Source organism: Phalangium opilio, unplaced genomic scaffold (assembly GCF_054372755.1).
Source record: "Phalangium opilio isolate 3A_F unplaced genomic scaffold, DU_Popi_V2 ptg000082l_1, whole genome shotgun sequence".
In the NCBI taxonomy this organism is placed as follows: domain Eukaryota; kingdom Metazoa; phylum Arthropoda; class Arachnida; order Opiliones; family Phalangiidae; genus Phalangium; species Phalangium opilio.
This window is the reverse complement of record NW_028324189.1, coordinates 8512822-8528152: the sequence shown is the minus strand read 5'-3', so window position 1 is coordinate 8528152 and position 15331 is coordinate 8512822. Positions and strand designations below refer to the sequence as shown.

Below are 15331 nucleotides of genomic sequence, written 5' to 3'. Positions count from 1 at the left end.
AGAATGGTTTGCGAGCGATGAGTATTTTAAGGAAAAGGATAGATTGACCGATGTAGGAATGGTTCTTTTTAATTAATTATTATGACGTCATTTTTGCTCTGTTTATACTGTTGGTTTTTCCGTTCGTCTTTTATACTCTTGAGAGATTTAGTTGAATCTTCTCTCTCTCTCTCTCTCTCTGAACTTGTGTCTATTTCTCTTGGTGAGGGAAACTAGTAGCAAATCCTAATAATCCATTTCTCCCGTGGTGGAATATATTTTCCCAGGTACGAAAAGCGGCCCAGGGAGCCTTACTCGTTATGTTAGAACAACATCTAGTTGATAAAGGTACGTTGACTTTTAAAATTCATCAATAATTCAAGCGTGGGTTGTGGTGTTGGTGCTGGTAGTAGTGTAAGGTCTGAGGAACTACTCTCCTGTTTTAGTTATGTTTTTTTTTTTCTTTCTCCAGTATTTGTGGTTTATTTTTATGACGTAGTTGGTCTAGTAGGCGAAAAATAGGCCTATTGAATGTTTTTCAAATGATTGAGTTGATTATATATATATATATAGGTTTAAGTTCTAATCAATAATTCAAACGTAGGCTTAAGGACCTGTCGTGTTTTAGTTGAATTTTCAGTATTTGTTGTTTTATTTTTATGACGTAGTTGGTCTAGTAGGCGAAAAATAGGCCTATTTAATGTTTTGTCAAGGATTAAATAGGTTTAAAAACTTAGGTCTAAATTATCATCAATAATTCAAACGTAATACTGTGTTCAGTATTAGTAGGCGAAAAGTAGGCCTGAAATAGGTCAATGAAACATTTTTAGGCCCTATTAATTTTTAATAGATGTATCATGGCTTGTTTAACAAAGGTGTCTTTGTTTTTTTTATTGATAGGTCAATTAGAAAAGGATATTTGTCCTTTGATTCTACAGTTGACTCAAGCTGAAAACATGGACGACCATCGCACCGAAGCGGTCGTTGTAAGTTTTTTTTATATATTTGTGTTTATCTTATTCTTTGTTGAATTTTTTAATTTTGGTATTTAATCGCGAGTTAAGTCCGAGTTGAGGTCAGAACGCTTTCTAATCTTATCGTGCACGCGTAGTGAATTTATTTGCGGTTAGCCTCAAGTTAGTTTAATGGTTCATGTTAGGAATTTAATTGAACCTCAACGGTTTTCCGAGTCCAGTAACGCCATTTCGTTTTGAAAGACATGGGTAGTGAGATGTGGCTCAAACTTTCATCTCACTACCTTGTCTTTGAAGACGAGATCGGGCCACGCTTATCAACGACGACTTGCGCTTCAACACTTCTACTTCAACGTGGTAACTTGAATTTTAGATACTAGAGTTAACGACAATGTTTAATCTATTGAATTAGTTTCGTTTGTTTCCTTTTTTGGGGTATTAAAATTAACCAAGGCCCTGAAACTGAATTGCTTAGGCCTACTGTCGTCCAAGGCTTAAGGCCACGCCTGTTTCTTTTGAAGAATCGCTGTACGGGTCCGTCGAGTTGGCTGTTATTTGATAATTTTCGAAATTCATATCACAGCCAGCTTGACGTATTTCGTTTTTGCGAACAAAGCGTCGAAAATCAACGTCAAGCGTGTGGAGAAGTATTTTTTCCACGAAAAGCATCGATACTTCATTCAGCCTCACTCACAAAGTGGCTGTTATATGTTCGTGTTCTTTCATATCACAGCCAGCTTTGATGAGTGAGGAGGAACGTAAGAAACAACTTGTACATCGTTCGGTCTTCAAGTACACTTATTTCTGTATTTGTTTCTTGGCATTCAAATGAAGAAAACCCTTTACTATTTTAATGAAGATACTTTAGGCCTACTAAACCATTCTTTGGCATTAGGTTGTTTAAAGTTTGCCCAAAGATCAGTGGTAACAACTTGTACTTCAGTTTTCAACTACACTTATTTCTGTATTGATTTTTGGTATTCAAATGGAGAAAACCCTTCATAGATATTAGAGTAGACACTGTAGGCCAACTGAACTATTCTTTGGGGTTGGGTTGTGGGTCTAGTTTGCTCAAAGACCAGTCCGTGTTAGTCCAACGACGCTGGTACTTGTAATAACATTCTTAATTCTGAATCTTGTGTTCTGGAATATTTTTAGGCAGACTGTTCTTGGGTTTGGGGGAGGAACAAGCTTTAGTTGAAAGACAGTGTGGGGTACAAGTCTTTGGAAAGGTTGGACTTCTTGAAGGGAAGAACAAAGTTGCAAGCTGGCGACTCTTTCTTGGTTGGGTTTTTGGAGTCCTTTCGAAGAAGGGAAGGCAAAAAACCTTAGGCTAGCAAAGGGTAGGGTGATGGTGCTTCAGGGTGTCGCTTGCTATGAGAATGGGGAGGATATGCGTTATTGATTGCCAATCTTTCAACTGTCACATCTTGTCGCGTTCAGGCTCTGTGCCACCAGAGTGCTCCCTGTAGCAGCAGCTCGAGATCGTGACTGTGAAATGATTACGCTGTAGAGGGACCCGAAATTCTCTTGGCGATTGATTTGACCCCTGAATTCCTCTGTTTTTGGAGTTAGAGCACATTGCGTGAAAACATTTAAAATTACCACATTGACTATTTTTGGGGCATCTTAATCCTATCAGGGGTTCTATCAGCATTGAGGTTGTTGTCAATTAGCACAGATTGACCTCTCCAAAGACTTGGGCTTCCACATGATTAAATTAGGCTTGTAAATGGATGGTTTATGGGTTCCTCTAGAGTATTAGTCTGGCCACCCTTCCTGTCCTATCTTCCTCTTGCCATTTTCACTTTTTATTTGTGAAAGGACAAGTGAAGCGTCACTTTTAGAACCTCAGCTTTATTGGTCATATTGCCAGAAATCCTCCTGCCTATCACCCCCCCCCCTCCTCCAACTTTGGTCTGTTCAGGGGAAATTAAGAATTGAAACCGAAGGCGGGGAATAGAGATACTTTGTAGTAACCATTGGCGTATTTTAACCCCGATCCTACGTTTAATTCAGTTCATACGTTGAAAGTGGGCTTGGGTTGTATTGTGTATGGCACATCTCTATCCTTTAACTTCAATCCTCAACTTTCTATCATCCCTTCATACTTCGTTTACTTCTTCTTGCCGCGCTCCTGTCTTTCTGGAGCCTAACTTCTTTATCCCCCCCCCCTTTGCTGGAAGCTTCCCCCCCCCTTTTTTATGAAATAATGGTGGGAAAAGTGATGGTCTAAAAATATAATCGTATTAGAAGTCCATTAACGTGAAGTACTCCAAGGGCACGTTGTTTTGAGTGCATATTATTTAGGTTGATTCTGCTGTTTGCAATTTTATTTTGGAGATATTTTCGCGGCGAAATTGCGCAAATGACCCTGTGTTTCCTGTCGTCAAAGTGGCTGTGATATGTTGATTAATTTTTCATATCACAGCCAGCTTTGATGAGCGGAACCGAAGGGGATTCTAAAATCATCTATATTAATTTATTTTTATTCAAGAATATTCTTTTATTTTTGCCTTTGATTTGATTTGATTTTCAATTGGTGTATTATTTTGATATTTATGGCTTGTTGCGTTGGCGGTTTTATACCTAGATGATGTTTCTGAAGTGGTTTCGTGCCTCTTACCTGGGTTTTTGTCTCTCTTTCTAGTTAATGAGCAAAATGGCGCCTTTGGTTGGGAGAGAGGTCACGGAACAGCTTTTTCTTCATAGATTTGCCGCTTTGTGTCAAGATGTGTCTTTTCACGTTCGAAAGGTAGGCAGACCCCCAATTTTAAGTAACTGTTAAATTATTTCGGTAAAATGTTAAATTATTCGCGATGTATGTTCGCGAGAGTTGAGTTGTCAGTTAAGCCATAGACTGCATTGCGTCGACAATAGACAACTTTTTAATATAGCAGGGTTCGTACGGAACGTGGATAAGTCAGGGATATGAAAATTAGGGGGGAAAGTCAGGGATTTAAAAAAAATTCCTATAGAGTCAGGGATATGTCAGGGATTTCGTTTGGTATATCAAACCATGCTTCGAGCAATGCTAAATACGAGACTGGTGTGATGAAGTGGGCTCTGGTAAACACCTTAAAATGGACAGGGATATTGCCAAAATTTGGTCAGGGATAACCTGGAAAAGTCGGGGATTTTCAATGTAAAAATTTCGTACAAACCCTGTATAGCTCACATTTTGGTGTTATCGCTTGGTTTATAGGTATGTGCCTCAAATTTTGGAGAATTTTGCGCTGTAGTTGGTCAGGAATCAACTGAGAAACTTTTGGTATGTTTATACGTTACAGGCGTCGTGGACTAGGGTTTTAGGTTAAAACTGTATATTTAATAATTTTAGTTGCCAAAATTCTTCTCCTTATGCGAAGATAGCGTTTGGGGGGTGCGCAAGTCATGCGCTGAAGTTTTTATGCCCGTTTCCTGCGTATGCTCTATGGACGTTAGGAGAACTGATTTAGCTAATTTATTCGTGAATTTGTTATGCGATTCGTCTCGATGGGTAAGTCTTCAGTCGCCCCCTTTTCGAGTACCATTCCTCAAGGCCCAGGCTTACGAGGGAGGGTTACTTAAATAATCTTGCAGGTAAAAACATCGGCGTTCCAAGCATTAGGACCATTCATATCTACATTCGCCAATCCTTCCAAGACTGGTCTTTGCTGTTCGGAGGATGGTATACAAGTGATGGAGGAAGAAGAGGAGGAACGCAAGTACTTGGAGATCCAACGCGAGAATGAGGAGGCGAGAAATTACGAAATTTCCAAAAATTCCGCCTCGACTACCCCTGTGGTTGAAAACGGTTACGCTGCCGAAGAACAACGACAACAACAAGAAGAAGAAGAATCTCAACGAGATAGTGGAGATGAAAATGAAAAGAAAGGAGACGATGATCAAAATGTTCTGGAAGAATCTTTCCCTAAGATGAGCTTGGAGGATAATGAAGAACTGGAAAACAGTAGTGAGGAAGTGACGCGCGAAATGACGTATACAACTAGTGCCTGTGAATCGAGTGAAATGGATTTAACCAATGACAACGAGGCCTTGAGTAACGGACTGTGCAAACTCGTCTGTGATAGTCGCTTCTCCCCGCAATCTATGTTAGACGTGTCCCCCGAAGAACAACGAGCCCAAAGATACGCGTCTTTGTCAACGTCAAATTTGCCCAATCAGATTTCTACAACCCCCGAACTGTCGCGCGTCGTCGAAGACTTTAGTAACGTTTTTGGCGGTATGGAAGATTCTAGAACCATTAAGTTCCCCTCAATTCGTGGTGGCGATTCCTCGGCGGCGGCGGCGGAATCTTTTACGGTTACCGCGAATAACGGTCACATTCATTTACATTTGGACAATGAATCTACCTTCAATAATTTCCAATATTGGAGAGTTCCCTTGCCCGAGTTAGAACTGGATGTCGATATTGAGGAAGGCAAAACTACGAACATTCACGTCAGAGCCAGAGTTCCTTGCGCGGAAAATAGACAGGTTTTTGCTTCCGATATGAGTGTCAAGTTTACCTCGTCGAAACCTTCCGTGACGAATGGACCAACGACGGATAACAGTGGCGAATCAACCAGCACCGAGTGAGTACATAACTTTTGGTTCATGGTGTGTGGTTTTATTTTTTTGTCTTTTGGAGTGTGTGTGTTGGAGTTGTCGGGGATGTTGCGCGATTTCTTCGAACCAAATAAGGCGCGGCTGCTTTTTTGAGTCCTGCGACGTTATATGCTTGCGTGCCATGATTATAACTTATCAGATTGCGCAAAGATACCCCAATGTATTAACCGTCGTTAATGGTCATGGTAACAGAACCTTTAATAGTATTAACGGAGCTTAAGAGAGCTAACCTCAGAGACCTGCACGGGCCGAGTTTTTCAGGCCCGACCCAAGCCCGGCCCGGTTTTAGCATTTTAAATAAGCCCGAAACCCGGCCCGAGTCCGAGTACATAGTTGGTTTTTCGGCCCGGCCCGACACATTGCATGAATTGAACAGGCCCGACCCGACCCGGCCCGGCCCGTTACACGTAGTGCAGTTGTAATTTTTATATTTTTTTTTTACATAAAATCAATGATTTGAATTCATATTTGCTTTAGCGTCGTGTATTTTTCATTTCTTTTGATAATTGTTCGTTACATTTGTCCTTAGAAGCTTATACTCATTTAATTATCTTTCATTTGAACTTTGGATTAAATGATAATAAAGTTCGGCCCGGCCCGTTAATTTTCAAAATTTTAAAAGCCCGACCCGGCCCGATACAATTTTCAAAAGTGGAAAGCCCGGCCCGTGCAGGACTCTGGCTAACCTAACTTCGCGTATTAGTAAAGCGAATATTACATTAACTTAACGAAAGTCGTTCAAATTTTCTTTGGGTGTTAATTTTTGCGTGTTATTTTATTTCTTGCGATATCGCGTTAGCAATTTCGAGAAGAAGGGTTCCGCCACAAACGAGGATGGTCTCAATCAAGCTCAGGTTCAAACCGCGTGTTTCGCCAGTGTCTTAGATTCGTCAGGTAATCAAAACGTGGTACACAACTTGGATTCTAGCTATAACGAGGCCTGCCTCACCTTTGTTCACGGCGAACTAACAGGTGCTGCTATAAACCTTAAAAAACAAATCTATATATTTTTTTGAACAAATTCACTTAAACGTGTGTAAAAACACTTTCACTGTGAATTCTTCTTCCAAATTCTTCCTACACAAATTCATATATTTCTCGCACCCAAAGCTTGTTAGGGAAAGATCGTTAATCCAGTTTTTTCTTTCCAATTTCTTTACTTTTTTTTCTGTTTTTCTTTTGGTTATTGTTATAAACAAACAAACAAACAAACAAACACGATAGGAATTAAGAAAACTCGTACAGTTCGCTATGATTTTGATAACAAGCTAGTGTTCAATATCAACTCGCAACCTCAAGGCAGCACCAATATGTACGTTGGAGATGTCAAATATCTCGTACAGTCTCAGGTGCGTTTCGTCCTAAAAAAATAAATAGGTAGTCCTTTTCAAAGTGCGTTGTTTAATCGAGGGGTTGTCTATTTGATTATAAAAAAAATAGGACATAGTTCCTCCTCAATTGTTGGAGCACTACTTAAGCATGACCAACTCGTCACACGCTCATTTAATCGATGCTGAAATAGCTCGTTATTGTGCCTATAGTTTCCCGGCAGTCGCTTTCACGTTAGGTAGAAAGTTTTGGCCTTGTCTTCGTGAAACTTTTGAAATATTAGCTTCGGATCTTCAGGTACTTTTCATTTTGATCCATCCCCCGTTTTATATTGGGGAGAAAATAAAATTAAATCTAATTGAGATTAAATTTAATTAGTGGAAAGTTCGTCGCACACTAGCCTCTTCCATCCACGAATTAGCGGTCATTTTAGGGTCGGATTTGGCTGCCCAAGACTTGTTACCTATTTTTTATGGATTCCTAAGAGATTTAGACGAAGTTCGAATTGGAATTTTACAACATTTATCAGTATTTTTGAAGGTATTACCGGTGTTTAATTTTAATTAAGTTTAAGTCGCGTTTGTTAATTACTTCATTTTTCAAATCCTAGTTGTTAAAATTAACGGAAAGGAGAGACTTTTTACCACAATTAGGCGATTTTCTAAAATTAGATAATGATAGAAATTGGAGGTTTCGATTAGCTTTGGGAGAGTAAGTTGTTTGTTGTAAAGGTGTTATATACAGTTTAATTAATATTAATTTCGCCTTTATCAGACAATTAATACAATTAGCTGATATATACAGTCCATCTGATGTCAGAGAATTTTTAGTTCCTCTCGCTTTATCATTGGTTAAAGATAGAGTTTGCGAAGTTAGGCAACAAGCCCTTCGAGTGGTTAGTTTTAATTAACTATTTTTAAATAGTTTTCTGTTAGGATCCTTTAATTAAAAAATGTTAATTAAATTACTCTATGAATGAAGATGGCTGTTATGTTACGAAGAATTGGTCAAAGTCAGTATCCGTCACTACTTAAAGGTCTTCTTTCTGAACTAGCTGATCAATTCACGCATGCTCCCAAGTGGTCCGTTAGACAAACGTAAGACCAGTTCTACTAGTTTCAAAGTTACCATTAGGACCTCCCTACAAAGTTTGAAATTATCTTTATCAAAATCAAAATAGATTTCCATTCCTTTGTGAACATTTAATATACGAGAACGCCATGCCTTTGGACCAATTTGCTCGAGATGTTCTACCACATTTGTTATATTTATGTTGGGATTGCGTAGCCAATGTTCGTATGGCCGTAGCCCGTTGTTTATCACGGACTTTACTCTCTTTAGGTATGATAAAAAAATTTCAGATAATTAATGCCATCCGTCCAATTGTTAATCATAATGATGTAAGGGTTTTAATTATTTATTTTCTTTGTTGTATTGTATTTTATTTTTGAAGATTACTTTTCAAGTAGTCAAAATCCCCATCACGACTTACTTCTGGAGGCGTTGCAAAGCCTACAGAAAGATACAGACCGAGATGTACGATTTTACGCTCATAGTCAACCATCTTGTATATTGTCTGAAGATAATGTGGAAAATCAACAAATGGTAAGTTTAATTATGCATTTTTCTAAACTTTGGCGGCTTATTTGAGATTAACTGATTTCGGAAGTCTGAAATTTGTGTGTACTAGTTTCGGTATCTGATTTCGATGTTTAGGCTTATTTATATCTTGAGATTAACTAACTGATTTCCTGAAGTAGTTTTAACGTATTCTGAAATTTGTGTTAGATTTCGGTAACTGATTTCAACGTTTAGGCTTATAACTGATTTCGTTAGTCTTTTCGATGTGTTCTGAAATTTGTGTTAGATTTCGGTACCTGATTTCAACGTTTAGGCTTATAACTGATTTCGGTAGTCTTTTCAATGTGTTCTGAAATTTGTGTTATATTTTGGTACCTGATTTCAACGTTTAGGCGTGTTCTGAAATTTGTGTTAGATTTTGGTACCTGATTTCAATGTTTAGGCTTATAACTGATTTCGTTAGTCTTTTCTATGTGTTCTGAAATTTGTGTTAGATTTTGGTACCTGATTTCAACGTTTAGGCGTGTTCTGAAATTTGTGTTAGATTTTGGTACCTGATTTCAACGTTTAGGCGTGTTCTGAAATTTGTGTTAGATTTTGGTACCTGATTTCAACGTTTAGGCTTATAACTGATTTCGTAAGTCTGAAATTTGTTTCGCGACATTTTCATTTCCAGGCTCCTTTAGTTTAATAAAAAAGAAAAATGGAAAATAATTAAACCAAAAAACGAAAGAAAAATAACACACTGACTAATATGTTTAAATTAAATTAATAAAACAAAATGGCTGATATCGCAGCTGATAACTTTATTAATTAAGAAAAACAAACAAAAGAACACAAAAACTAAGGTGCTCTAGTCATCTCAAAATCTCCTACTGAAAAAAAAAAACAAAATGGCGTTATTTTTGTTATTCTTTTGATTTCCCTAATGAATATAATAATATCAAGTTAAAAAGTTTACTCAGCGATCTATGTATAAAAAAAATAACTGGTGCTCAAAACAAACAAACAAACAAATTAAGTTAGTAAATTTCCAATTTAAATTAAATAATTTTTTTCAGTTAATTTTATCTAATTTTAATTCCTTTAATAAAAACTAATTAAATTTCAAAATTCATCTTGGACGTTACGTTATTGGTGATTGAGGCGATTTTAGCCCAAAAAGTTCACTGTGATAAAAGGTCTAATTCCACGATTTATTTTTCACCTGATTGATTGATTTAAATAATTTAATTTAATTGAAGTCGTGTAATTAAGTTTACTATTTTGTTAGCTAAATCCTCCCGAATATATATTTGCCCCCCAAAAAAAAAAAAATATCAATGAAAGTTTTCCTGAAAGTACCTTATTCCCGATGCATGGGCCAAGGCTTAAAGAAATGGTTAGCCCCTGTATCCGGAAGTAAGTGGATTGGTTTGGTTTGGTCCTTCAGAAAAGAAGTAATTGAATTTTTGAGTACCATTTTGTTTTTCAAAAAGTGCCATATTTTATGGTATACTAACTTATTTTTTGAATAAAATATAAATAAATAAATGAAGTGAAACATCACCCTCGAAAGACCTTGTTCTGAATAATATTCGTGTAAAAGCCGAGTTGGGTTATTGGTTTAATTACAATTATGATTGTCTAATCTTGATTAGTAATGGTAGAATTTTCCCCATTGACAATTAGTAAGAATTGAATGCCTAACGGCCGGTGTTTTAGGTGCCATGTGAACCGTCCACCCGTAAGAGTCTCTGATGCGTGAAATCATGCATTGTTTATCGGTTAAAATAATAAAATAGAAGAAATTAATTGTGGTGAATGGCCGTAATTAATTAAGCTTTTTTCCATGAAATTCAAGAGCAAGGAATTGAGGCTGTGATATTGCTGGTCTGTCAAATATATATATATCTGTGATGCTTAGATAAAAGAAAACAAACAAACAAACAATGCTCTTTTTTTATAAATAAGGTCAAAATAAATGAAAAAAAAAATAATGGAATGTAAATAAAGGAGAATAAATAAAATTTAAAGCGTGTTATGTTAATTTTTTATTTAAATTTTAATGCCAACATTGGAGTGGTAACTGGTAAGTCGTAGTAAAGTGCGTATTTCAACAGTACAATTCCTCAAAAAATACTCCATGGTCTCAAATTGTAATTTTCCGCATTTTTCTCCAGTGGTTGGTAGCAGACGACATTTCAGAATCATTTCGCGGTTGCCAACTTGCCATGGCGCATTGTCGGTCGGTTGTACAGTATCGTCCCTACATTTAGACTTAATTGATGTAATTAGTGCGAAGGTTTGACTGTTATAATAACGCTAGATTAATGTGTGTCTCATGAGTCATGACGCGATTACCTCGGCAGTTTTGTTTGAACATTAAACTCTTTGAGAAACTGAAAGCGACTTTGAATTTTCGCCCGGGCAAGTTGGGCCTTTGCCCAACGTGTCAAGAGTCTTGGATCAGGCAACGTGTTGATGAAAGGTAAGCCTAATTTCAATCTGTTTGCATCATAGTAAATAAAACCGCTGAAATAACTAGGCTTCGCAATTACGAATAGGCTTAGCTTTAAATAATTAAAAACCATTTTAATTTCAATATCGCAATAATTTAATGTTCTCCATAAATAAGTTTCCAACGCGCAAAAGATTATTTTCTTTTTTAAAAACAATAAAACACTTGTTTTAAATCGCATAATTTAGGGGCAGTTATATTAGACACATCATTAAATTTTAGTAGAATATTTTATACGAATAATTTCACGGTTAATTAGACAGTGGCATTAGACTTAAGCCTTGGCATGACCTTGAACAGTTGAACTTCCAGCAGAGGGTCGGGGATCACTCGGAAAAAACCCATTTTTAAACTACCCTTTTTTTTGGTTGCAATTACTACGCACACTGAATGCTTTATAATCTCCATTCAATTTAATTATTTTAAATACCTTAATTACTTAACACTTAATTGTAATCAAAGCATTTCTTTTTAATTACTATTTTCGTACCCATATATTAATACACTACCAGGGGGAGGAGAGTAATTTATTCAAATTGAATTGTAACCTAAAATTCACCGTAAAATATTTACATCATCAATTAATTAATTGTTTATAATTAATGGGTAAGGTAATGAATATTTTTAATTAAAAAGCCTTAAATATATTTCATAAACGCCCATTAATCCCGTATTTGAATTCAATTAAAATCAAATATCGCCATTCACTAATTAATAATACCAGTTTTCAAATAAATATATCAAACTTTAAAATTAAATTATCATATATTTTACGCGCAAATAATTTTTTATAGAACTTTTTAAAAAGTAAAAAATTGGACGATGAATTTATTTATTTATTTATTTATTTATTTAGTTATCAGTTTTAGTTTAGTTAATTTTTAATTCGCGTTGATGAATGAATTTTAAATACCACAAATATCCACAGTTGGGTTTGGTTTGTTTTGTTTTTGCTTGGTTATTACATAATTGAAAAAACTTGTAATTTATTTATTTTTTTAGTAAGAGTGTTTACGAGACCTAAATATGAGTTTAGAGTTCCAATTTTGTTATTGTTTACCCCCAGCCCACCCCGATAAAAATTGTAAATTTATCCTTGTTGACTAACATCGAAGACTTTTCCATCATTTTCCTCATCTCCGTATGGTTCTCTTTCCGGTTTAACTTCGTCCGGGTTCGCGTTTTGACAAAGTAGATATGTAGCAATGCGTGTACTGCTTTTTAGACCCAAAACTACCGCCCTTCCGTCTAAGGTTAACTGAGCGCATGTTATAGGGACATCGGGTGTTAAAACGGCCAAACATTCGCCTATGAAAAACCACGCGTAATTTTAACCCCCCAAAAAAAACATTTAAATATTAAATAATTTTAAATAAGATCTACCTTTAGATAAATCCCAAACTCGAACGCTACGATCTCGGCTCAATGAATCGTAGGTTAAACAACGACCTCCGTCGTTATCGAGTTTAATTTCGTCTACAGGCGCTGTATGACCTTGTAGATTGAACCTAAAATAGTTTCCCCTCAAATATTTTTATACGATTTCATTGAGGCTATCGCTATGAGGAGTTAAGTCTATGGAAGGTTTAGTTTTTGGTGGTATTCCCAAGGCTTTTTCAGACGATAGAACTTTTTGACTCATTTAGATGAGTCAACTTGAGTTGAGTAAACTGGTTGGGTCGTAAATCAAATATTGATCACTGACTTAATTTTTTGACCTATCTAGTTGAGTCAAAAGTTGTATCATCTGAAAAGGCTTTTAGTTAATAGCAAGAAGGGATATCTAGTTTACTAGGGAGAAGTTTAAGATGCCTAAGTCCCAGTCCACCTTTCAAAATACAAGGGGGGACGTAAAAGGAGGCCGGGCTATTTCGCCTCTCCTTAGTCGGAAAATACGTAATTTACGTCATTCGCGTCGCGCTAACGTGAGTTTTCAGGAACCAATGAGATGCTGGTTGTAATTTAGAGACGGGGATTAACTGCGGACCTACGTTTGGACTGGAGATAAAGCTGGAAATGTGTGGCGAATTTATACCTTCTCCCTAATAAACTAGATATCACTTCTTGTTATTAGCATAGAGGTCACGAAACAAAGTTTAGGACAACTTTGACACTTCACTGTAGCCTACATCTAAGAATATCCTAACTCTTGGGTCAAGTAGAAAAATAATTTAAAGAGAAAGTTTCACACGTTACTGACCTTCTAGCGCCAGTGACCAGATCCCAAACTAGGACTAGAGTATTTTCCAAGCCATTTATGACGCATCCCCCCGGGGATGAGATGGCTATGGAACAGCTGTTACTTTCGGGTTTCCATTTCTTAAAGAGGGTGCCGCTTTGCAAGTCGTAGACGATAATAAAATTTGGAGATCCGTCGTCTATCTCCTGACAAAAATAGAAATAGACACACAAACAAGAAATTAACTCAAAATGTAAGAAAAATATTACCAAATGCAAAAAAAGAGGGAAGAAATAAGTTTTAAGAAGTTACAAGGAAGAACAAGCAAGCGAGGCTGTATGCCTACCATATGTCAGGGAAAAAAAAGACTAAATCAAGGGAATTTTAAATACATCTCAAAGTAAGGGAATTTAGTTTGGGATCGAGGAAATTGACAATAGGTTTCATTTGAAGGTGGTAATTTATGGCGATAATTGGTAAGTTACTACCAAGAAGCGATATCTAGTTTACTAGGGAGAAGGTTTAAGATACCGAAGTATTCGCGCGTTATAGTCCCAGTCCCCCTTTCAAAACACAAGGGGGGGGCGTAAAAGGAGGCCGGTCTATTTCGCCTCGCCTCAGTCGGAAAATATGACTGTAATTTTCATCATTCGCGTCTTCGCGCTGACGTTAGTTTTCAAGAACCAATGAGATGCAGGTTGTAATTTAGAGGCGGGGATTAACTCCGGACCTACGTACGTTTGGACTGGAGATAAAACTAGGAATGTGTCGGATTTATATCTTCTCCCTAATAAACTAGATATCGCTTCTTGTTACTACCGACTTGGCGTCGTATCTATCGCTTACGTACCCTGCAAACGCAGACAACGTAGTGTCCGTCGTGACTTATGGCGGACATTCTGGTGAGGAACTCGTGATGAGGGATTCTCAGATCGTAGAGCAATTTTCTGTTGGCCAAATCCCAGACGAGCAATGGAAAGGGCTTCTGGGTTTCGTCACCGCAGACGCAGATACGGCCATTCGCGCTCACCAACAGACTGTTCAAAAACCTATAAAAAAAAGAAGAAACGGAAAAAGATCCCAAGTCAGACTTGAAAATAGAATTACGTTAGAAACGGGGACGATGATATAAAAATGGGCTTCCAAAACAAATGACAGATGCCACGCGTTTCAAAAAAAACCTTAACCACTCACGAGTTAGACCGCTATAACATTCCAAACCCGTATTGGATCCTCAAAAACAATAAATTCTTAGTTTTTTTCTTCTTTTCTTAAGGAGAAATTGGGCAAAAACATCTGAAACAAGGTGTCCCTTGGCCCTTAGCATTTGATGTGTACCCGCCATTGTACACGAAGCTTAAAGTACTTCATTCTCAAAATGAAAAAATTGTAATTCCAAATATAATTTCCGAGCTTGTAGCAAAATTCAAAATCCCAGTAAATATCACCATAAGTTCATAAGATATGTTCCATAAGTTTGTCACTGGTTACTCAGAGCTTGAAGTTCATAAAATATGTTTCATAAGTTTGTCACTGGTTACTCAGACCTTGAAGTTCATAAGATATGTTTCATAAGTTTGTCACTGGTTACTCAGACCTTGAACTTCATAAGATATGTTCCATAAGTTTGTCATTGGTTACTGAGAACTTGTCATGATGAGACGTAGATGAAACGTCATAGATTCGAGGTAAAGCGACGCCTGGTGAGGCGCTGTCAAAGGCTTAGTAATCAGACTAAATAGGAGAAGATTAACCACCGAGTGTAGCCATGCAATTCTCGCTTCTCGTTCTCGAACTAGCTCGAGCTGTAAGTCTAAGTCTAGCATTACGGAGTATGGGTAGTGTCATACTTATGGAAGGAACATACCTTATGAACTTATGATATCACGTAACGTAATGATTTCGTATTTGAAAATTAATTGGGACCCTTAAATTTGAATTTATTTATTTATTTTAAATGACCGACCCCTCGAACTAGTGTCATTTTCATTGGATCATGATGACGTAGAGTCCTTCACAGGACGGACAGAGTGAAAGGTTCACGTTTTATCAATTGATGCTAACGGTTAGGAAAGTTATAAAACTTGGCGGGTATAAAAAAAACCGGCGTTATCTTTTAGGTTGTTACAACGATAAGCTAGACGGATAAAATATTTCTAACCATATTCCCATAGGAGA

The 15331-nt window shown here is 37.0% G+C and overlaps 3 protein-coding genes across 11 annotated transcripts in view; 1 reads left to right on the top strand and 2 right to left on the bottom strand.

Moving 5' to 3' along the window:
• Positions 1-10497, top strand: part of LOC149651426 (serine/threonine-protein phosphatase 4 regulatory subunit 1-like) — a 60501-nt gene extending 50004 nt beyond the window's left edge. For 5 of the 8 annotated variants that reach the window (XM_089848321.1, XM_089848320.1, XM_089848316.1 and 2 more), the window contains 16 exons: positions 246-327; positions 880-965; positions 3604-3708; positions 4159-4224; positions 4294-4452; positions 4536-5530; positions 6364-6536; positions 6789-6913; positions 7005-7190; positions 7272-7433; positions 7504-7604; positions 7668-7788; positions 7875-7990; positions 8074-8234; positions 8347-8498; positions 9151-10497. In XM_089848321.1, the coding sequence (XP_089704447.1) occupies positions 246-327; positions 880-965; positions 3604-3708; positions 4159-4224; positions 4294-4452; positions 4536-5530; positions 6364-6536; positions 6789-6913; positions 7005-7190; positions 7272-7433; positions 7504-7604; positions 7668-7788; positions 7875-7990; positions 8074-8234; positions 8347-8498; positions 9151-9165 (2805 nt within the window). In that variant the 3' untranslated portion in view covers positions 9166-10497. The remainder of the gene's footprint in view (positions 1-245; positions 328-879; positions 966-3603; positions 3709-4158; positions 4225-4293; positions 4453-4535; positions 5531-6363; positions 6537-6788; positions 6914-7004; positions 7191-7271; positions 7434-7503; positions 7605-7667; positions 7789-7874; positions 7991-8073; positions 8235-8346; positions 8499-9150) is intronic. The other 3 variants (XM_089848322.1, XM_089848319.1, XM_089848318.1) reach the window with 3 other exon arrangements.
• LOC149651421 (uncharacterized) overlaps positions 1-15331 on the bottom strand; it is a 172791-nt gene that overhangs the window by 99468 nt on the left and 57992 nt on the right. The window lies entirely within an intron of this gene.
• LOC149651424 (NACHT and WD repeat domain-containing protein 2) overlaps positions 11047-15331 on the bottom strand; it is a 52255-nt gene continuing 47970 nt past the window's right edge. The window contains exons 11-14 of the mRNA XM_089848315.1: positions 14004-14202; positions 13175-13359; positions 12358-12482; positions 11047-12282 (exon numbers count right to left, since the gene is read on the bottom strand). Coding sequence (XP_089704441.1) covers positions 12065-12282; positions 12358-12482; positions 13175-13359; positions 14004-14202 — 727 coding nt within the window. The 3' untranslated portion in view covers positions 11047-12064. The remainder of the gene's footprint in view (positions 12283-12357; positions 12483-13174; positions 13360-14003; positions 14203-15331) is intronic.